This window comes from Phaenicophaeus curvirostris, chromosome 22 (assembly GCF_032191515.1).
Source record: "Phaenicophaeus curvirostris isolate KB17595 chromosome 22, BPBGC_Pcur_1.0, whole genome shotgun sequence".
Lineage (NCBI taxonomy): Eukaryota > Metazoa > Chordata > Aves > Cuculiformes > Cuculidae > Phaenicophaeus > Phaenicophaeus curvirostris.
This window is the reverse complement of record NC_091413.1, coordinates 2,751,257-2,773,960: the sequence shown is the minus strand read 5'-3', so window position 1 is coordinate 2,773,960 and position 22,704 is coordinate 2,751,257. Positions and strand designations below refer to the sequence as shown.

General features: G+C 44.1%; 1 protein-coding gene across 1 annotated transcript; it reads right to left on the bottom strand.

Moving 5' to 3' along the window:
• Nucleotides 1-752: 752 nt before the first annotated feature.
• C1QTNF12 (C1q and TNF related 12) lies at nucleotides 753-22,300 on the bottom strand. The gene is made up of 9 exons (XM_069874617.1): nucleotides 22,000-22,300; nucleotides 21,411-21,675; nucleotides 14,634-14,753; nucleotides 13,818-13,929; nucleotides 13,387-13,568; nucleotides 8,533-8,641; nucleotides 7,806-7,896; nucleotides 3,617-3,695; nucleotides 753-3,056 (listed from the first exon to the last, which is right to left on the bottom strand). The coding sequence occupies exons 2-9, from the start codon at nucleotides 21,579-21,581 to the stop codon at nucleotides 2,958-2,960; spliced, it is 963 nt and encodes a 320-aa protein (XP_069730718.1). The 5' UTR covers nucleotides 21,582-21,675; nucleotides 22,000-22,300; the 3' UTR covers nucleotides 753-2,957.
• Between the last annotated feature and the right edge of the window lie 404 nt (nucleotides 22,301-22,704).

Genomic DNA, 22,704 nt, shown 5'->3' with positions numbered 1-22,704 from the left:
CTTCTTGGCTGCTTCAACCCATTCTTACTGCTGGACAGACAATCTCGTGCTCGTTCTGACTGCTGGCTGGAGCCACAGGGTACATAACTGCAGCCTGGCAGCATTCAGAGTTAAAAGACTCTTAAAAATAAGTGTCTTTTGGCTAAAAGACCTTGGGGATGCGTAGGAAAGCCCCTTAAGGGACAACCTTCTATCCTGAGCTAATCAAATCCCCACGAGTTTTCCAGTGGTAGCAGTGAACTCAGGACAAATCCAGAGAGACAATGTCCAGTTCCTCTGCTAATTTGACTTTTCTCTAGCGCTCTCCAAGATGAAGTTTTCTCTGATGGCTGGAGCAGAAAGGCAAGGTGGTTAAAAGACACCAGAGACAGAGGCTTATTCTCTCTCTGTCAGCATCCACAGGCAAATCGTTCCTTCTGATAAGGGAGATCTCAGCCTGCACTGTTCAGGCTGTGTGTTCTTCAGGACTGTCTGACTCCTCTCCATATAAATAAAGGAGAATAGGCAGCCCAATTCACCTCCTACTTGGAAGATCCCGAGAGTAAAACATAGCAGCGAAGGGAAAAAAAGTCACATCTCCCACAACCGAGTCTTGACAAACATTTTTAGTTCTACAACAAAATAAATATTTCAACTCCAAGTTGCCAAGAACAGAGAGACTTGGTTTAAAATCACCTATAGATACAACGACGTATGCTGAGTGTCACAATGCTTTGATTATGTTACTGCAAGTCATGCACGAAACAGCCTGATTTATTACAAATATTCACACAGTACAAAGTACAGTTTAGTAATACACACTGGGATATTGGCCACTTGTTCTGACTACACTTACTCCATCAAATCCCAGTGTAAACGACCAGTCTTTATTGATAGGGTTTAGTGATATTTGAGTGTTTTATACGCTTTCTGAAACTCCAAAAGTGACTACTGGTGCTACTTGCCGTGCCTTTCAATAGCTGTGAGCTCCCCTCTGCCAGCAGAACACCCTGTTTATGCTTAAAGGTCCATTCTCCCCACAGTGTACTACAAAAAAGATCCATAGGGCTTCTGGCATGTATTGTGGAGCAAGAATTAATATATAAATATTGAGAGCTGCTATATTTTAGACAGTTATGGAGGTCCAGTTGGAACAGCTGCATTCCAATGACTAGAAAGAGGAATTTATCTGCATTTACTCCTGTAAAAACACTACTTAATTATTCCCTGTACTCTCTGCTTCCTCCTCCAATAGGCAGAACTTCAATATGTTCTTCACAAAGGAAAAAGATACCGTTTAGTCCTCCCTTACAGATCTGTCTTCAGGTATTTATAATGGAGATGATCGAAATAGCTTCAGCCATGCCTGTTTTATTGCAGGATTTTCCACAGCTCTTGAAAGAAGACATCGTTGCATACCACCAACCTCAACAGCAGTGAAGCCTGGAGAAACATCACCTACTGACCAACCTGAAAAACAGATCCAGCAACGGATGACTTTTTTTCACGCCTTCAGTCATTTTCATTGCACGAAGATATCTTAGTTATCAAAAATTTCATCACTACACAAGGAGAATCTCCCATTCACTGCAAACCTTCAAGAACAAGTATCTGAACTCCATTTGGGGCCTTGCTACCATCTATTTACGACACCATCATACAGCCATTTCCTTAGAAAACTGAATCAATAGCAAGGTTGGTTGTCTGTTGGAAGGGAAAGCTACAGAGGTACATCAAATAAGCATGGGGTTTTTTTCAATTACAAGGATGTTACCACAGGGCATCTTAACCCCATGAAATGTCATCACCCTTTTACCTTGTTAAAATGAGTTTATAGCCTGGAGCTACACGCAGAGCTGCTTTGAGGGCTCAATCTCACATGCTTTTATTTGCAAACAGATTTGTAGAAATCCGGAAAACGTTCGCTGGATGGTCTTTCGGATGATTTTTGAGAGCGCTTTCAAGTCCCAAGTAGAGCTTAAACAGCCTCCCTATGACCCTGACCACCTGATGGAATAAGCCTTGCCCCGTGTTTTCTTTCATTGTTTCACTGCAGTCCAACAAGCACCAAATAGGTGCCGCCTGTCTGATCCGAGCCTGTTATTCTCAGTGTCTTTGCCAGGCTCTTGACAACCAGTGTAATGCATTTGACACACTTATAAATGATTATATGGCACCTGAGAGGATGCTGTTCATGCTAAGCAATCCAAACCCACTTGTATATCTTACTAAAACATAAGAACATAACTAAAGGAGTTCGTGCTAGAACTGGTGCCGTTGGCCTTACCCTTTCATAAACACAAAACTGCACAGGCAGTGAGGTATTCAGCTTCGTCAATAAGATCAAGGAAATACTTAGATATAAAGAACCATGATTAGAGAGTTCAGACCTTGGATTCCAATCTGTGAAGCAGCCATCTGAGAATTCAACGTGCTTCTTGTCAAATATATCCAATTCTGAACGAGAGAGGGCCTATACCATTTACAATTGTATGAAAAAAAGCAGTTTTGCTGGCAAACCCTTGTCTCCTTCCTCCACAACGCATAGAATATAGTCACTATTTTACTTCCCCTCTCAATCCTTCATTTATAAACTCGAACACCCCGCAATTAATCCCAAAAGACATGCTGATTACAAGTGCTATTGTGAAACAAAGTTATAACATAGCAAATTCCAAGTCTCAGTGTATTGTTCAGTGAGCATCTGGTAAAGCACAAGTTAAATATCGCAGAGTTTGTTTCTGGATTGTAAAAGTATTTTTTTTTATGACGAATGAACTGGTGTGGACCTTGAAAAGCAGTAGCCTCTGAAAGCAAGCTGAAGTATCTGTGAAAGGAAAGGCTCTTTGCTTGTTTAAAAAGATGCCAACAGTCACGGGAAGCAGTTCTCCCAGAGTCAGAGTAAAGGTTTCTTCAGCCAAATATACACCGCAAGGCTCTAATCCACATCCTTCCCTGCTGTGCTGCTGCAGGTGATGTTACGCGCCCATTAACATGCCCATGAAATCTGATCCATTCTGAATGGTGATGGGAGCTCCGGCACTGTTGTCCACAAATATAGAGGTGTACTGGCCAGCCTGCAGAGAGAGCGAGAAGGAAAGGAAAACACCTGATGCTTCATTCCAGTATAAAATGCAGGGGAAAAAAAGCATTTCACCACCACGAACTAAGCACAGAAGCCTCCTGCCCTTTTCTATGGCCCCTGGGGACAGGGTCTGACCAAACGTTTTTACCGCAGCTCTACAGCTTTGACTTGGTGGAAGAAATTTTCTGTAGTGAAACTGTGCAATTGCAAGGGAAGATTTGAAAAAGAAACGTTTCTACTGTAATTTCTCAGAGGGAAGGTTACTTTCTGTAGTGAAGCTTGACAACGCGAGAGGAGATTTGAGAAAGAAAAATATCTACTGTAATTTCTTAGAGGGAAGGTTACTTAGGAGGCTCAAGGTCAGAACGTACAACATGAGCTTGGCTTTTGTTCCAGTTCCTGCCACAGATTCCCTCTAGTCAGCCCAGGTGAGGCTTTTAACTTCAATAATCTTAGAAAGAGGGTTAATAAAAACTTCCCCACCTCCGGATGAAAATTCAGCCTTGCCAGTAAGTAACTCCACATCCTGATTCTCAGTCTGGGAGGGCTTACCTGCAGCTGCAATAAGCCGTGTACATAGACAGTGAAGATTTTGCTGTTGCTTTCCAGACCAGCGATGACTTCCAAAGACCTAAACAGCAGCAAAAGAAAAATAAAGCCGTTAAATACCTAAAGCAAGTTGCAAGAGGAATGACAGCCGTCTCATGACCTCCCTAGAAAGAGGACGTGGTGGTTCTAGTGTTAGTCTGTACTAAATGGGTAGCCCGGTGACTTGATGCCAGCTGTAAGCAGCTGCCTTGAAAAGAGAACAGTGGAACCTTGTCCTCACTGTAGTGATTCATGGAAGACCTACAGAGCACACAAGGTTGTAGATGCAGAACTCAACTGGAGGCAGGAATTAGGAGCCACCTTCTCTCACAGAGGCCATTCTCAAGGTCTTGTGGTCTCTATCCCCCCACTAATCATTCCTTTAGATTTATCTACATACCAGTTATCCCAGTTTGTTGACCACCACGCTAGTTTACACTCCTGTTACTAGCTAGCTATATGCATTCTGCTAATAACAATGCATTAATTTGCAAGGTATGAAAGGCCTATGACATGTTAACAATACATGCAGTCAGCCTATGCAAGAGAGAACATATTCTGCAGCTGAAAGCTGTTTGGATCAGGGGTCACATAAAAACAAAATAAAATTGTGCTTCAGCTAAAATTCAAAGGAGAGCTCCAGATCACCCCTCAGGCACTGTTCTTTTCTAATACCACGTTCAAATAACCATCAGTAGCAAGATGTAGGACAGCTGCTCTCTGGGGCATCCACTTTACAGAGCTCTAACTCTGCTCCTTTGTAGAGGATTCAGGGTGGAAGGAGATGCCTGAGACACCAACAGTCAGAACAACCCATGCACTATAAAACCACAGCGCTCCACGCCTGCTTGGTTCTTCTGAAATCTGCCTAGCCAGCAGTAGCAGATCTGGCAGTTTTCTCAAGCAAACCAACCCCTTTCCTCACTTTCTTTTCCATGAAGTGGTAGTGACGAAACCCAGCAAGTTCAAACGTGCTGCTTCCAGCCCCCTTGCGAGGCAATAATATGCATGAAGTAGGGGCAATTTGGCCCAGAGAGCACAAGCCACTTGGCACCATCGTGATTGAGGAGCTCGGGGTGTGTGTCATATCCTGCCAAAAGCCTAACCTGGGTGGGAACTTCCCACCATTAATCTCTTCTATTCCAACTGTCTCCTTGCCTCCGAGTTTCCATCTCTCTCAGCCGAAAGCCCTGGGGGCTCTTCCAGCTCCCTCAAATGAATGACTGAGTACACCGACATCCCCAGGAAATTCCACAAGCACGGGTAGCAGCTCAGCCTGTGCCAGCAGAGTGTTTGTCCAGACAGGTTCCTATCTCTCCACCCACCTTCCTTCCATGCCCCAGACCAGTCATACTTTCACCCACCATATGAGAGAGATGTCTCTCAGAATCACTGCTGATCCTGCTTTATTCCTACTGTCCAACTCACCCAGCTCAGGACAGTCATAAATTCCGACCCTGGACAACGGATGAAAACTCTGATACAAACACCAGAGAGCTTTACCCAAACAGTTGAGTCAGTTCTGTCTAAGAAAGAGAAGGTTTTACTGTTACTGCTCTTTGGAGAAAGTAACTATAAATTCGTTAGATGGCAAGTTAATCTCCAAACATCTCAATAAACCTGCCTGGGCTGTATGTGACAAAGAGGTTTTTCACACATCCCAGCTAGAACCAGAAGAGGCTTCCAAGGTGCTTTCACCTAAAAAGACAAGCAATAAGGAAGGCACAGGAATTTCCATGGCCCATAGGGAAGCTTCTTATTCAGTTCATCCTTGTGCTTGCCTTTATCCAGAACAAGAAAGCAAGACTAAAGTCATGTTGAAAGCAATCGGAGACTGACATCCATCCTTATTAATATTAAGGTTGGCTAAATAGATAACAAAGGAGAGAAGGAGACAGATAGACACTGTCCTTGGAGATGGAAGTGAGCCTTTCAGAGAAAAACACCTTTTTCTCTCTCAGATGCCTTAATCAAATTAGTTGGGAGCTTGTGGAATCATTAGGAGGAACAACTCACCACTGTCATTTTCATTTATTTTGCAAAATGCTTTAAATTAATTTAGATTTTCTCTGTGATTCTGTAACTGAAGACAAGGTAGAGTGGGGATCAGGATGGGAGAACAGCTTTTCACTCCTGGAGGTGTGGAGGATCAATCGCACTCAGAAATCCTCTTAGGTGGCTTCATAAATAAATGACACCCACTCATGCACTCAAATCTATATTGAAATGTCATAAGGTCGACACGCCCAACTGGCTATATTTTTCCACATCCCAATGGAATATCTTTCTACATCCCAAAAGCATGCAAAAAAAAGATTCTGTGGAACTTTCAGTTCATGAGGAATCCAAGGGCTTGGGGCGTGATTCCTGTTGTTGATAAGATTGCAAAGATAGGAGGAGATTGTTGCAGGTGAACAGAAAAAAGCGACAATGCCGAGGAAAAATAAAAATGTGATTACTTCCTTCTGCCTGGTCTTTGCTATGCAGAGGAAAGGACAGGAATAGGGATCTGCACTGTGCAGAGGCAGTTTGTGAGAGCTGCTTGTAAAAAAGACAGTAACATTCTACCCTACTCATCCTTGTGATTAAAAGCTAGGGCTGTCCCAAAATCCCTCCTTGTCAACAAACGTCCCAGATTTCAGGATCAGAGATGAAGTCCATTCTTAGAATGATCTAAAGGAATTCTGACAAGGAATAAAATGCCCTGTAAGTTCTGCAGCTTTGCACAATATGAGGTGCCCTTTCAAGAGGCAAGACCCTGCTACTTCTGCTGAGATTGTGACTGCAGCCAGCCTGTCACTGCCTCACTTTAAATGCTGCAATCATAAAAAAACTGTGATAAAACAGTCTACAAGGTCGAGGAGGTGCCAGTTGCTCCAGGCAGCAAGCTCCTTCTCTTCCCATCAGGTCAGTGGGTGCACAGCTCCCCCTTACCAGGCACTAATGGGTACTCAGAGACAAACCAAGACTTTTCCACAGGCCAATGAAACCTAAGAGAGGTTTATTTATTACATGAGACTTCACGTCAAATTCGCTCGCCAATAAAGCCTCTTAATTGAAATGCCTGTGAGAGGTCAGTTCTATTTGCAGCACTCTGACTCATGGAGCAGGGAAGGTGAGGGCTGAAATAGTCAGCCCAGCAGCAAATTTATGGGTTTCTGGGTTTTAAGTTGCACCTGTGGAGTCATTTTATGGGTGTATTTCAATGGTGCTGTTGGAAAGGTGTTGCTACAGCTGCACTGGAAGAGCTGCAGGCAGAGCAGAGCGAATCTGCACAGCCCTGTACAGGCATTTTTCCTCCCCTGAGAAAGCAGAGGAGGTGGCTGCTCTCTGCAAGCAGCATTGCCCTCTGCTGGGTGCAATTCAGCCCAGCCCAGGGGCTCCTCAGCCCCTTCGTCCAAGTGCCAAACACCTCCTGAGCAAGCTGGTCTTCTCTGAGAAACAAGTCACCTACATGCTGCAGCTGGAAGGGTGATGGGAGCACAGAGAGCTATCAACAGGGATCAGATGCCATCACCCACTGCATGAGGAGCAACACCCAAGGTTGCCATGAGCCCAACAAAAGTGTTTCTTCACCAGAGTTTTGCTAACAGATTCCAGCAGAGGAAAATTCAGCATGGTTATCCGAGCAGCTGAGGGCCGTGAGAAGGTATCAACTATCTCTATGTAAGCCCTGCACTTTCTATCTCAGGGTCCATTCACCTCTATTTGCCACCTATTCGTTCTCCTCGTCACTCTAATACTTTCATAGCAACATGAATGAGATGCTGCGATCCATTCAGAACGCAGCTGAAATCATAAAAATGGAGCTAACAACCTCCAGCACAAAATTAACGTGTTCCACTCTGTGCATTTATGACGGTAGCTGAGCATTCAGCACCTTTAGCTACATCCAATTTCAGCTGACTTCATTCACAATTCTCTCAACATCTGCAATATTTTCCTATTTAGAGTAATTACCACTGAAAGGTTAGAAATCACGATTAAAAACCCACGTAAAACCTAAGGGCCAGGTGGAATCACTCTCTCCACAGAAGTTCTACAAGTATTTATCATATAAAACTCATTGTTGGTGAACCTGAACTCCACAGCTGGTTGAAACATTTGCCCATCTGAGAAAAATAATCGCCGAGACGGCAGTGGAGCAACTCACGTGTATCTGTGGCACAGAGATTCAATGCAGATCAGCACTCGGACATTGTCTCTGGCTCGGAGCTGGACTTTACTCTTCAACTCACTGTGGTCTGGGGAAAAGCAGGGGAAGAGATGTAAGTACTTTCTCAACATAGCAGACCACCAGTAGCTGGTGTTTGGCTTAGCAGAGACACCAGTAACAACATCGTGACTTCTTAGGAAAGCACCCTTCTGGTGTTGGATTACAAAATAATTCATCACTGAATTATTAAAAGCATCGAACAAATGCACTGGTGACAAAACACAGTCAAAACAGTCTTGAAGCAGTTCTACATCATCACATTCATTTCTTCTGAAGTCTTTTATGGAAGCTATAACTTCTACAGAGGAACACAGTTGGTTCCTAAACTCATCCTCCATAAGGAGTATTGATTTGTTTGGCTTTCTGGGCTGCAAGCACACATTGCCATCTCATGTGGAGCTTCTCACCCACCAACACCTCCAAGTCTTTCTCTTTAGGGCTGCTCTCAATCCACTGAGCAGCCCGCTGTAACTATCAGTCTGTGGAAGTACCCAGCTCTAAGGAAAGGTGTTTGGGTCATGGTACCAAAGGGAGAGCTCACGGTGCAGAGCTACCACTGCACGTGTTTCAAATCAAACAGGATCTGTACAGCCAGAGAGTTCCCCAGGACTCCTTCCAGCACCTCCCAAGCACTACAGAAAAGGCTTCTGTGAACAACACTCACCAATGTGGACGTTGGCTGAAAACTGGTAGATGCCAGACACCGGTGCTGTGAAACGGCCCGTTGCCAGGTTTAATCCTGTCCCGCGGAGAAAAGCTCCTTTGGCCAGAGGCTGTAAGATAAGAGAAGGAGACCGTGAACAAATTCCCAGCACTCTCAACAATTACCTCTGCCCACGACAAAGAACAATCTTACTCTTTCTTAAGAAGAAAAATCAAAAAACTTGCAAGGCTACTGCCTTATCTGCCCAGAACACGCCTTCCAGGTGGGTTCTCTCTCAGCATTTGATGTTCACAAAAGGCAAAATGATCATTATGGGCATGCAGGTGCCCTTTTTGCTCACTGCTCAACATTTCTAACTCATCTTGACTCAGCCTGTGCTTACTGCGTCCCTGTGCTCTGCTGGTCTTAGTGGCCTCTAGCCTCTACTGGTCACAGAATCACGGAATCACTAGGTTGGAAAAGACCCACAGGATCATCGAGTCCAACCATAATGTTCTGATAGATGTTCTGATAGACAAAATCTCTCATTATATGAGTCAAGAGGTGCCTACTACTCCCCAGGATGTCCCAGATGGAGCCAAGTAGAGCCCCCAGGCTTAAAAAACTGGAACCTTATACACTGGTTTTGCGATACAATACAGAGGAAACACTTAGCTACGTCTCTAGAGGTTTTCTACCCACTTCAGGTCTAAGACACATGGCTTTGATATTATTAAAGAACAACTGCTTGGATTCTTACAGATTCCATACTTTGTTACATTTTGTTATAGTCTTGGATTCTGCAGGATAGGCAAAACCCTAGTAAAATCACATGCAGCTTCTCCTCACGGCCAAGGAAGCAGCCTTAAGTCAAGCTCACAGTAGATTATCTGACTCAGACTGAAATAAACTCTGCGAGAAATGTTTATTGTTTGTTTTGGATTGCCTGATATGACTTTGGCTGGAGCTGGGGAGAAGCAGGAGTGGCTTCAATGGGCACATTAGTCAGACTCTGCTTCCACCGCAAGGGCGTTCTGTGCACTGTGAATGCATTTCCATGAATTTCCATGAACTGTTCAAACCTGACTCTGTAAAGGCACCCACACTGCTACATCCCTAAAACACGCAGAAACGTATAATGGAGTGGTCTCAAACCAAGTAGTGGAACATCTTTGTTCAAGTACCCCAAGGAAGTTAATCATCTCCCCAGACAGGTTCATCACAGCCAGGAATTGCCAGCTTTCACATTGCAGAGCGGGAAGAATTTCTTTAGCTTTGTCTTTGAAAGGAAGAAAGGAAATATTTGGGTCTGGTGGTGTTGGTGTAGAGAGTTACTACATGGTAGAAGGGAAATCACTAACCTGCCTTTACTCAGCAAATCCCAGGCAAGGTTCACAAAACAGTAACTCCCAGCCCTTGGTTCCCCAGATCTGGCTGTAGTCTTAAATTTCACAGATATATACAGAAAAGGAGCTCTGTCTTCTTTACGTACACACAAACAGACAATAACAGCTAATCTAATGACAAAGAGCTTCACTCCATCCTTACGCTATCACCACACCATCATTTTTGGTGATGCTCTGTTTTATTTACCTCACTGAAAGAGCAGATCCAAGCCTTGCAAAACCCTAGTCGATGGTTTCTTGCTTGCTACAACTATTAGCAGAACCAGCAACATAATTCCAAACCACTGGCTGAGCTTGGAAGGCAATTTTAGGCACCAGTAAATTATCACTGATAAAACATTCCTGTTTCTTCATGCCCTCTGTGGCTTTGTTATTCTTTTGCTCATAGAAACAGACAATGCAGGGAGAGGTTCTCTGGGCAAAATAATCCATTAAACCCCATGCCAGTGAGAGTCCCTGCTGCATCTGCTGCCTCACAGCAGCATACTTACCTAGCTGCTTCCCACACTGCAGGGATTTATAGCTGAGAAACTATTTGCACACAGTTATTTCAGTTACCAGACCAAAACTAAACAATTTAGTGTCCAGCCATTCTATACAAACCAAGGTCAGCTGCTCTTCCTCAGTTCATCTCCTATCCCCACGTAACCCTCACATGCTCCGCAGTTTACTTCTGGGTGGAAAAGAGGAACCACACACAGAGAATCGAGATGTGAACTGCCAGTTTAGCTTCTTAGTGATCAATGGTGTAGAAATCAATGCATTGACATATCTGTTATTACACTAAAGGATAACCCAGCCTGCACAGCAACCACGACACCCAGGGGACAAGGATGTACCAGTCTCCTGAAGCAGCAATAAAACCCAGCTGCCAAAGGCAAACATTTAGCTTGATCCCAAAGCACTAGAGGTACCAGGACTCCTTCTGGGATCTTCCACCATGAAAAGCACATGGGCCACCTTAGCCTTAAATTATCTGATTCCAGCAATGCATCTAGATCCCAGGCAAATCCCACTTCCATGGCCTGTCAGAAGCTGCAGTTACTTCAGTTCATAGAGTCATAGGTTTGAGTTGGATGGGACCTCAAAGCCCATCCAGTTCCAACTCCCTGTCATGGACACCTCCCACTGGATCAGGGGCTCCAAGCCCCATCCAACCTGGCCTTGAACCCCTCCAGGGATGGGGCAGCCACCGCTTCTTTGGGCAACGTGACCTCAAAACGTGAGACATGGCAAGAGGAGGTGTGGAGAAAGGAGCACCCTGCATTTCATTGCAGATACCAAGGAAATTGTGAGACCGAGAAGAAGAGAGGAATGGAATGTTTTTGGAGAAAACTAAGCATGGAAGGATGAGAAAACCATCATGCCCTCTCAATAGTCAAGGTCAGAATAGAACAGACACCGTACTCAAATGAGAGAGTCTAGAAGTGATAGGCAGTTTCTCAGTACAGGTTCTTTCCACTACCTCAAAATGCTTTGGGTAAGGTCCAAATCCAGGAATTTGAGTCAATCCCTATAATCTCACTTAGAAGGAGCAAACTGTTGGCTTCCTTACGCTATTAAACCAACAGGATGGAAAGAGGGGAATTACCTCTCTCTCCCCACCTTGAACTGTTTAAAGACAATGTTTTCAAGCATCCACTGTCTCCCTCCCTGCTAAATTCCCCTATATCAGCGCACAAGCTAAAACCAGACACTTCTTGTCCCAGAGCCGAAATGAAAGGCTGGCATCCAGGGACCTGCCAGCCCTCCCACATCAGCTTCAGGGCCAGAAGCAATTAGAAAGGAGCTAGGCATACGATAACAAAGCATGGGAAGCATCAGCCTACGCACTGATGGCTGAGATGTCTTTATTCACATTTTCCCTCCTAATTAATGAGGCAGCAAATCTCTCTAGCCCTGCCCACACTTCAAGTACAATCTTGCCTCTGTGCCAGCACCCACAGTGCTGTCAAACCAGGCTTCCAGAAGTGTATTTGGGAAAGATCCAGGAAAACACCCTATTTAGAACATAACCACTGCAGCTCCGAGAAGTCCTAGCTGCAAAACTACTCCAGAGGAAAGGATCTGCTGGACAGGATTCTTCAGAAATGGGACTTAGTGCAGGTGGGAAGAAAGCTCAGCACCTTACTATATGGTGGTTAGTAAATCCTGCTGACAGAAAGCCGTATTCCCTGTTCATACTCTTCTTGTCACATCCCAAAAGCACCATTTGTCTGAAGGCCTTTGTGCTATTAGACAATTTTTGTGACTCCAAGGTCTAAGTCTCTTCAGTTTCCAAGTAACTACTTGGTTTTAGCTATTGCTTTGCCTAACATCTATATTTCAAATTCAGATCCTACTTGCAACTGGTCTAGAAATGGTCAGTAGAAGTTTTAGTATCAAATTCAACATCTTAACCATGGTTATCAGCATGCAACGATGCTGACCTACATCATCCCACGATGGTCATTGTAACATGACTATCATGAATTTACGTAGGTTACATCTACTAGTCTTTCAGAAAGCATTATATAAAGAGTTTGGGCATCAGGACTGGCCCATCTAACAAAATTACAGCTCTTATTTAGGCTCACAAATCTGTAACCAAAGACTTCTGTCTGCCTCTGACATTTTTCTCCACTTGAGATTTTTCTCCACTTGAAGGTTACTCTGGAATTAAACAGGGTGTGCACTGAAAAAAAAAGAACAGATCCTTCAGTCCAATGCCAAACATGGACAAGTCTTTCTCCATCATTAAGTGAAATAAAAAGACTGACTGTTGTTTGGACCTGTGAGACAGCCTTCTCTTGCACAGACCTGTTAGAACTTTAGTAAGAACTGTAATGAGATTCAGCGAGGCTGCAAGAGGAAGAAACTCTGCCTTTTGGATTTACCAGGGAGGAGAAAGCTAAATATCCATCTTACTGCAGCTGAGATTCAGTGCTGAAATCATCGTATGAGATCCTAGTTCTGTCAATCACTAACAGAATGGTGCTATATTCATGGCATCCGAGTCTGAGACGAGCTTCTGGGATTAGTCTGCCCTTTCAGGAAACACCTTTACCTACAGAGCCACCTAGAGCTTTGCAGGTGAGGGGAACCACAGCTGATCTACACACAATGGCTATTGAGGAGTTCATAGAATCATAGAATCACAGAATAACTAGGTTGGAAGAGACCCACCGGATCATCGAGTCCAACCATTCCTATCAATCACTAACCCATGTCCCTCAGCACCTCGTCCACCCGTCCCTTAAACCCCTCCAGGGAAGGGGACTCAACCCCCTCCCTGGGCAGCCTCTGCCAGTGCTCAATGACCATTTCTGTGAATTTTTTTTCCTAATGTTCAGCCTAAACCTCCCCTGGTGGAGCTTGAGGCCATTCCCTCTCGTCCTGTCCCCTGTCCCTTGGGAGAAGAGTCCAGCTCCCTCCTCTCTACAACCTCCTTTCAGGAGTTGCACAGGTTCAGTCTGTAATCCCATCTCACCGACTGGAAGTTCTGAAGTTCTACCAGAGTCTTCTTGTCTACGGTGACTTGTCCTTTCAGCTTGCAGTGGAAGGCCTCCTCTACACGCCTGTGGGGCGAAACTTCCTCCAAGGAGAGCAGCAGCGGAGGCAACTGGCTAGGATGGGCTGAAATAGCCATGGATGCTCGACGCTCAATGGCTTCTGAGGAGAAAAGAAAAAGAATAGGAAAAAAAGGCTTGGTTTGAAAAGCTGGTCTATGAAGCCATTATTTGTGCTATCAGGCTTCTCCACTCAACCCTTCAACTCCAACTAAGGAGCGCTGGGAAAACATTTTTTCAAATATTTGATTGCCAGAGAGGGGAATGCTTTGAGGTAAACGTTTGCAAAGCTAGTTCTCTATTCACCATGGGGCTTAGCAGATCACAAAAGCACAAATCTTATAGTCTTTACCTTTTAATATCTCCTTAAACTCCTGCAGAAGGACTTCCCGGGTGACTTCAGCACCAGGTGCTCCTGGAGGTCCCTGGGGGCCAGGAGGTCCTGGGGGTCCAACAAGGCCACGCTAAGGAATTAACCAAAAAACAACACGTGAATTAGAACCAGATTATCACACCGACAGACCAAAAATTCTCTTAGCCATGAGCCAATCCTACAGGGCTGCCAGCCACGCGAGCAGACCCCTCAGTTCAACTACACGCCTGATGCAGGAAATCTTAAACTGGCTCTCCAGCCTGTTTCCTCAAATTAACTGCTACAAACCTGCATGGAAACATCCTGCCCATCAGTTCACTGAGAAATAAAAGGAAATTATTAGAAGCACTCATGATTGTCGAAGCAGCAGACTGGAAGCACACACGTGATCAAGCATCACTCAGCAGATGATAAGTAATTCATTAATTTAGAATAAACAACTCGTCCACGCCTTGAGTGATATATTTGTTGAGATACCTGGACTTTATCTAGTGGAGGAACAAAAATGTTAATTTTGTTTCTCCTGAGCAGTATAAAAACAAAATGCCTCAATCCAAGAAACAGCTGATTTAAACAAAAATTAATTCATGTACCTTATCTAACAAAGCATATAACACTTACTCTCTCAAACTTCTCCAAAACGCATTGAGAAATTAAACACAAACAAATGTAAATGCAGCAAACTCAAGGTTGGAAGGCAAAAGCTGGATCATACAAAACACCTTGCGTATCAGCAGCAGGAAAGGAGGCCACAGTGTGTATTAATTAGCTGAGAGCAATCTAGCAATAACCTACTAATTTCTTGTCTTTCCCTTTGCATCTCCTTTTAGAGGTGTTGCCATCGTCTGGGCGGTGAACAAAGGAGATCCAGGTCCGTCGTGGATCTGTGATTCGAGGATCTGGAGATTCTAGGATCTGAAGAGAAACAAGAACAAACACTGATATCCCTGTATCACTTTGGCCACCACGTGGATGCAGAGAATGCAAAGATTCCAGACCAGGCTGTTGCCTGCTGCCTAAACCATATCCTTGATCCAAACATACTGCTTTGGGGAGTAGAATGAAGGTGGGATAAAATGGAATTTTACATTTATTTAACAAGCAATTCAGTTTGGATTATCTAGTGCCATACCACTTCTTGTCTTCATTTATATATTTCACTCCTAGTTCTGATGCAGGGTACGTAAGACATCAGCCTTTCACAGGGTCCCACTGGAGCGGGATTTGTTTCTTCATGAGTTATAGACAAAACCTACCAGTAGAAATAGTCCAAAAGCCAGATGATGCTGTCTTTAAAATATCAAAATGCCTTCTCATAAGCTGATGTGCTATCTTGCAACTCCCTTTGCTTAAGAAGTCAGTAAGAGAGAGCCAGCGTACCCCAGAGTCTTAGCAGCTTGAGAAAGATCTCTCAGCCCTCTGAGAGTCCAAATATGCGCCACGGGAAACCTGCCCGGATGCCAGAGATTGTTCACCACCAGCATCTGACATTTATCAGTTGGATCAATCAAGCAATACAGGGAGATTAAAATGTACAGAAAACTTTGAGAAGCTCCATAACTTTCAAATCACAGGCTGAAGAGTGACAAATGGGCACACATTAAAAACAAAAAAACAAAAAAAAAAATTCACAATGAAGTTTCCTCATCCCTGGAGGTGTTCAAGGCCAAGCTGGATGGAGCTTTGAGACCCCTGATCCAGTGGAAGGTGTGGTGGAACTGGATGGGCTTTGAAGTCCTCTCCCAATCAAACCATTCTACTAACTATGAAGACAAACAGATATCCTCAGCCCTTCTGGAGCACCAACTGTGAAGAAACAGGCCAGAGCAGACATCTTGTCAGGGAGAAAAAAAGAAATCCAGATGGCACATCCCAGAAAAATAGATTTAAAACTCGTAAAGTTTTTTAAAAAAATAATACAAAAATCCCAGAGCTCTCCGGCGGCTTCCTTAAATTACAAATCCCTCTACAAGACAGTCATGGCACTCCCGAGTTTCTCCAGCACAAGGATGATTGACAGTTAAAATGAATGTTCCATCCTTGTGGTATTATTATTTAATTACTATGGCATGCATGAGCAATCCCAGCAGTAAGCATGCAAGCCTCTATTTTTCTTGGCAGCAGCAGCCTCCAGCAGCCAGAGAGATCTTGCAGCCAACTCAGGTATCAGTCAGGACTGAGAGCAGCCTCGGAATCCCAGCAAGGGGGACTCGTCCCTCTCGGGGTGCTGTTTACAGGAGGAACCCTCATGTTAACTACAGAGAAACCAAGCTTACTCCTTCACACTTGAAACAGCATCTCCAAAATAAACACAAGCCTCGCCAGCGATTTTTAATGAACCGTCCATCAGGTCTTTTTAACGTTCCTTCGGAATCGGAATACAACGGTGCCTATGGCTTCCGAACCACTTTCTGACACTGATGAGAAATTAGCCCCCTCTCTCCCTAATTTCCCTGACAATAAAAGACAAGTTGAGCTGTAATTGCCTGCTGTACACGAGCAGAACTTGCGGTTCTTTCTGGCTCCGACTCCCAAAGCAGCAGGCACTGCCCAGAGACACACACACAGCCAGCATGGAAGAAACTGCTACCAGAAACCTACAGTCAAGCAGCAGCGTTTGGGCCCTGAGAAATCTCTGAACTGTAGCTGAACTTTCCTGAAGTTCAAGGATGCGGGGATCCAGTCTGCATCTCTGCTAAAAAACAAAGTGAAACGCCCCATCCCTGGAGATGCTCGAGGCCAGGTTGGATGGGGCTTGGAGCCCCTCATCCAGTGGGACGTGTCCCTGCCCATGGCAGGGGTGGGACTGGATGGGCTTTAAGGTCCACTTCTAACCCAAACCATGCTATAATTCTATAAAACAGTTAAAAGAGTCCAGATGAATAAAAGAACAAAGTCAACACTACCTGTGAGCACCTAAAAGCATCTCAGAGTGTCCTCAGGCATTTCTCAGAGTGGGACAGGATGGAAATAAAGCATGAAAAGGTAACAATTCTGCGAGGGAACAGCATCCTTTCCACCTGTGATTAGTCAGAGATGTGTGTCCAAGAACTTATACCTAACCACTCCAGTCCATAGTCTTTATGCCTGAAATTACTGCCCTGCAAGTTTTGCTCAGTTATCAATGTATTTGTCCATCCATGATGCAATTATATTTAAGAATTCTTCTCTTAATAGTTAAGCAGTTGCCTGACACAAAATGGACCTGATTAAGCATTTCAATTATCTAAATCGGTTTAGTATTTAATAGGAATGGTTGGACTTGATGATCCGATGGGTCTTTTCCAACCTGGTGATTCTATGGTTCTAAATCCACAAATTTCTGTGTTATAGTCAGTTTAAACCAGCAAGAGTATTGTCAGCTTCATTATGAAATTAGGAGCAAATTATTTATTTCACTAGTGTATTTTATTTGGAATAGGTTAAAATATGACAGAACATTGTTTTTAGCCTGAAAAATCCTATGTCAGCTGCTAATAAAGTTATACACACTTGTGGTTATTAATGAGACGTAAAAGCAAGATCCTGACCACTTGTGGTTTTCACAGACCTCTGAAGAACTTCCCCTAGAGCAGAAGTGTTAGGTTTAGTATCTTAGCCAAAACCGAAATGAAATACCTACCTAAATTCCCACTATGTGATTGAAAAATTATTCTTTGCTCCTCTAACTGACTATCTCAAAAAGCTTCTCCCCTCCATTTAACCACAAACTGCTCCCAGTGGTCACACCCATCATTAATATAACGAATCTAACGGAACAGTTCATGTGAGCAAGAGCTACTCTGGGAGAGAAAAGCGCATGGTGTTTATTGCTGTTAGCTGTCAGTGTTAATCAGCAGAGTTCTGTCTCTAGGGACACCCCAAAAAGGTAAGGAACCCACAAAAGAGGGGCAGCGCAACCCATCAAGCGCTCAAACCCACATGTGATTACATGTGTTATTAAAGAGCTTTAAAAATCTTACAAATAGCTCTGAGAAACGAGACCAAATGCTGAATTATTCAGTATGTTGATGTAGGAATCTCACGTTATTTCACAAGGGCCACAAGGAACTGCTAGGGAGCTTGTTAGCTGTTACAGCCCTGACAATGATGACAGACACAAAACACGAGAGCTAACATCATCTGCTACAAAGAGGTCAGGGTCCAGTCTCTCCCACAGCTTTAACGTTACCAGACCAAAAAACATGTTTCTCAATTACACGTGCAATCACAGATTTCAGGCTGAGGCTGAAATCTCTTTATATTAGAGGAATGCAATCTGTGCAATGTCATTGAACCAGCTGCTGGTTTCAACTGGGAGCAAAGATCCCAAAGAAATAATTCAGAGAAATTTAAGGAGCAAACCAGGTAGACCTAGTCCCAGATCTGACTGAGACACGAGGATCACAAAGGAAACGGAATTTCAATGGCTCCTTCTCCATGTAGTGGGTAAATAAATTAAAAATATTACACTATTTCTTGCAGAAATTCCCCTGAAGGTATAATGCTACTGATTTCAAATCATCCCTAAAATGTCACTGGGATGCTGAGTCAATAGGTCTCCCCGGGCTAGGATGTTGCCTTTGAGTCGCTTGCCCAAACCACCCTTGAAAGCAGCTCCCAGAAGGGCTGAAGTTGGAAGGGGAAGGAAGACTGCCTGGTTCAACACCCCCTGGTCTAAGCAGATGAACTACAGCAGGTTTCTCTGGACCACGTTTGACCTCCTCCAAGGATGGAGACTCCACAGCCTCTCTGTCCGTCTTTATCCAGCGTTTGACCATCCCCCCAGTAAAGAAGCTTTTCTCCTTAGTGGAATCTCCTATATTTCAACCTGTCTTTTCAGTCAGACTCCATCAGACTCCACCCTTATTCCCTCTACTCAGACGGCAACTCCTGATCAGTGTCAACCCAATAAAACCAACCTACTGTTTGTACAACAGCACATCTTGCAAGACAAGATCTGTGCCTGGAGAGTGGCTGCTGCAGTTACTCAGCCACCCACAGTCGAAGTAAGAAGGTCCAGTAGGTTATAACCTCTGTATCCATCAGTCGTGTCCTGCTCTCTCTCCTAGTCCATCTGTGTCAGACAAGAAAACTCTCACATGCTTGGCAAGCACATCACATTGACAGCAACTCAGCAAAGATAAGACTGGAGGAAACATATTTAAAGAAAAAATACCCAATGCACTTGCTATTTCCTTCGAAACAGCAGGTTTATCAGGAGTTTTGAGACTTCTGCTTCCCCGTCTTAGATAGAGGTTTCACTGCATGACTCATGCAACATGAATGTTAAAGGAGAGCTCTCTCCACTCCTGTTAGAAAAGAATTCCCAGGAGAAGTTTGTCCCAAATTGCTTTGCTTAATTAGAAGGAAAACACATCCACCTTTTCAACAGCATGAATAAAAATCACTACTCTTAGCTAATATTTCATGCCTTGCTCCTTCTGCTTTGATAACCTACCAGCTGGCTACAGAGCCTTCCAAGGTAAACACAGCCTTAATTTTTACTGTGCGAGGCCAAAAAAGTTTCCATCTTCCCTGTTACGTGTTGTAGAGAAATTAAACGGGACGCTGCTGCTGTTTCACTTCCCCGCGCACGGCATCCTTGCATGGAACAAAAGTGCTCACGGTACCTTCAAGGCTCAGAGAGATCAATCTTCCATCAAGAACTGCTTTCCACCTTCCTTTAGCTTGACAGATTAGGTAAGGATAGCTTCACTATTACTTTATTTCTCTCCTTAGTGAATGCAAATCATGATGCTTCGCTGTGAAACTCATTTATCCTAGAAATGGTGGTGATTTTTAAGCACTGCAGGTACAGTATGTGTGAAATACTCCCTTCTCTCAGGCAGGTGCTATATGAATATGAAATACAATACAGTCTAGATACAAACTAGAGCCTGGACGCCAACCTCAAACGGATTCCAAGGAGAAAACTTCACATTGCAAAATTTGGGAGTGGATATCAAGCAAGAGCTCCTAAGCACTAACATCAAAGATTTGGGTTCGTCCTGTCCTCATTAAACCTGCCTTCCCTGAACCCGCCAGCTCCTACTGCAGCCAAACCTTTGCCATGGATATTTTAAAGCAAAGGATTTCAACACAGAAACTGCAGCTTCCAAACAACGTCTGTTTTAATGAATGCCCACTAGCCTCTGAGTGTTTCTTCTAGCAGTAATGTATGTATGACTACATTAGAATTAACCGGGGCCAGTTTCTGCTTGCTTCTGCACTCAGAATATATTCTGCTTGCGGTCCCATGCAGTTCACATCAAGCCAAATTAATTCCAGAATAGACTGAAATTTAGGTGCAACAGATATGCATCTGGCCTCTTTTGCAAAAGCAGAGTGAAGCAGCTCTGGAGAGAGCAGAAGAAAGTGATTGATTATAAGCACCTCAAGAATTTAGCGTGTATACAACCTGTCCTGACAGAGCCCTGCAGTACATAACAAAAAATTAGCTGCAGTCTGCTTTCAGTCCCCTAATGATAATTTGAAGTGCAGCAGCCAGTTTTTTTATATAGAGGACTGTTTCTCAGACTTGCCCAACCTTAACCAATTACTCTCACAATAGCACTGAGTAGGATATTTAGAATGTCAGCCCAATTGTTCTAACTTGCCCCCTCTGCCATGCCCCAATTTCTGACAGGTTTGTTCCTCTATTGCTATAGTGACTGCCACCCCTAATGCTCGTGATCAAAGTCATCTTCTAGAGGTCACCTCCACTTGAAACAAGCAAGTTTTGTGCAAGCAGAAGAGAGAAAGGGCTGCGTGACAGGGGAGGCTCCTTCCTTCCTCAATGTTGTCATCTCCTTGCATTTCATCCTGCTCCCAGGATCTGCTTTTCACCCCCTTTCCTTCTCCCACTCTGAGTTTTCGTATTAAAGGATTCTGAGGGCTACGATCAATCGACTGGAAATTTTTTTGCAGCTTTCAGCCTGGGGTGATTCCCCCAAACATATAAATAGGAGGATCCCACCCATCAAAATTCACTCACTCAGCCTAGCAAGTCATCCGCTCCGGCTGCTGAGGTATCACGCACAGCCCTACACTTGCCACTTAAGCACAGTTACCACCATCCTGAATCCTTTTACACAAGAGCCACAATCACCTTAAACAGATCATCTGACTACATTAACATTTTTCTCATCTGTAATTCCCTACAGCCTCTCTAGCGGAGGGTGCAGTGCAGAGAAAGCTCAGGTGTTTGTACTGCTGCCTGAAACAACGTTCCAGCCAGCAAAGAGTCTGCCTGCAAGAGGTAAATTAATATTCCAGTACCACTATTTTACCTGCCACTTGCCTTTTTTTAATTAGTTGTTTCTGAACAGGAGAGTGTTCATACACTAGAACTCCAAAATATCTTTACACTTTATCAGCTACTATGGGACTACAGCCATGCACATCTGAAAATAAACTCATAAATATCAGTCTTCCAGCATTTGCTTCAGTGAGCTAGAAAATCAGTCATGCAAAGGCAGAAGAGAAACCATTTCTCTTTAAAGTCAAAAAGAATTTGGCAAGACTACCCCATCGTTGGAAAAAAGGAACCAGCATCACATTGCTGCCAGCAATAAGTTCATAAACACCTACCTTGGGATGCCCGTGCAGTTCTTCGCTATTCGAGAGGGTAGCATTGAAAGGGTCTGTATACTGATTGGGTTCTTTCTTCACCTTTCTCTCTCTCTTCGCTGCTGTAACTATGAAGAGACAAAACTGCTGACAAAGTAAAGTTGCCACAAATACCCAGGTGCACCCCTTCATTTTGAAAAGGGAGGGGAGGGGCCAAGTCAGGAAGGGCACTCTCCAAGCACAAAAGCCTCCACCACCAATAATAGGAATAGGCACAGCCTCTTCTCTAAAAAAAAAAGAAAAAAAATTAAAAATAAGGCAGTTAGAACTATTAAAGTTGATCCTCTGGGCTATGCAATGTCAAATGAGCAGCGTGCACGGATGCTCTGGTCGCTGGAGAGATCTCTGCTCAAGCAGGACAGATGGAAATGGTATAGATAAACTTCTTCGAAAATCTGGATTCACTCGAAGAAAGAGGTAAGTCCATTCAGCCTCTTGAAGCTTACATAAATACAAGAGGCTCTGGGGAGTCCTGCCACCCACCTTGAAGTGTCACTTCCCCCACCACCACCACCAATAAGTCTTCAGACTCGTTTAAAATGCACTCAACTATGAAACCTAGAGAAGTCAAATTGCTCAGGGCAACAGTTGCTCAGGCCAGAGCTGACAACATAAACTCATTAGGGGGGTGGTTCGGTTGTTCCTCTTCAACAGGAGATTTCACTTTCTGTTGTTGGAAGCATTGTGTTCAGTTCAAAGCAGGCTTGAATACATTCCATCCGTTCTCTCTTGAATGATGCTTCCCTTTCCTCAGTGATAAGTCCTCATCCTTTCCTTTCAAGATGCCGGGGAAATGTAACCCAAGGTTGCTACAGCCGCTGCTCTTGCAAAGAGGCTGGAAGCATCACAGCTCAGCCTCCTAAATAAAAAATAAATTTCTCATATTGTGTAAGTGGAAACGGAGAAGCAAAGAATCTGAGGATGTACCTAGGTCCATTAGGGGCAGATGAAATTTTCCCAAGTCTAGCTTCTCTTCCTCTTTAGTTGTGTTTATCTTCACTTTTCTTTGATGAAACGATGAGCTGTAAGTCCCGACGCCACAAGCAGCTGTCAGGATGCAGAATCTCGTGTCTTTCTCATCCTCATCTCTCCTCACGCTAGGCAAGATTTCAGGTGCCTCTGAGTGCAGATCACATCTGACTTCTCTTGCTGCTCCTTTCTTCAGCTGCACACCGGCAAAACCCTACTCAGCTTTTGCTTTACCTCAGCAAATAAGTACTTCTTTCCTGAATGAGTTTCCATCAACTTCAAGAAA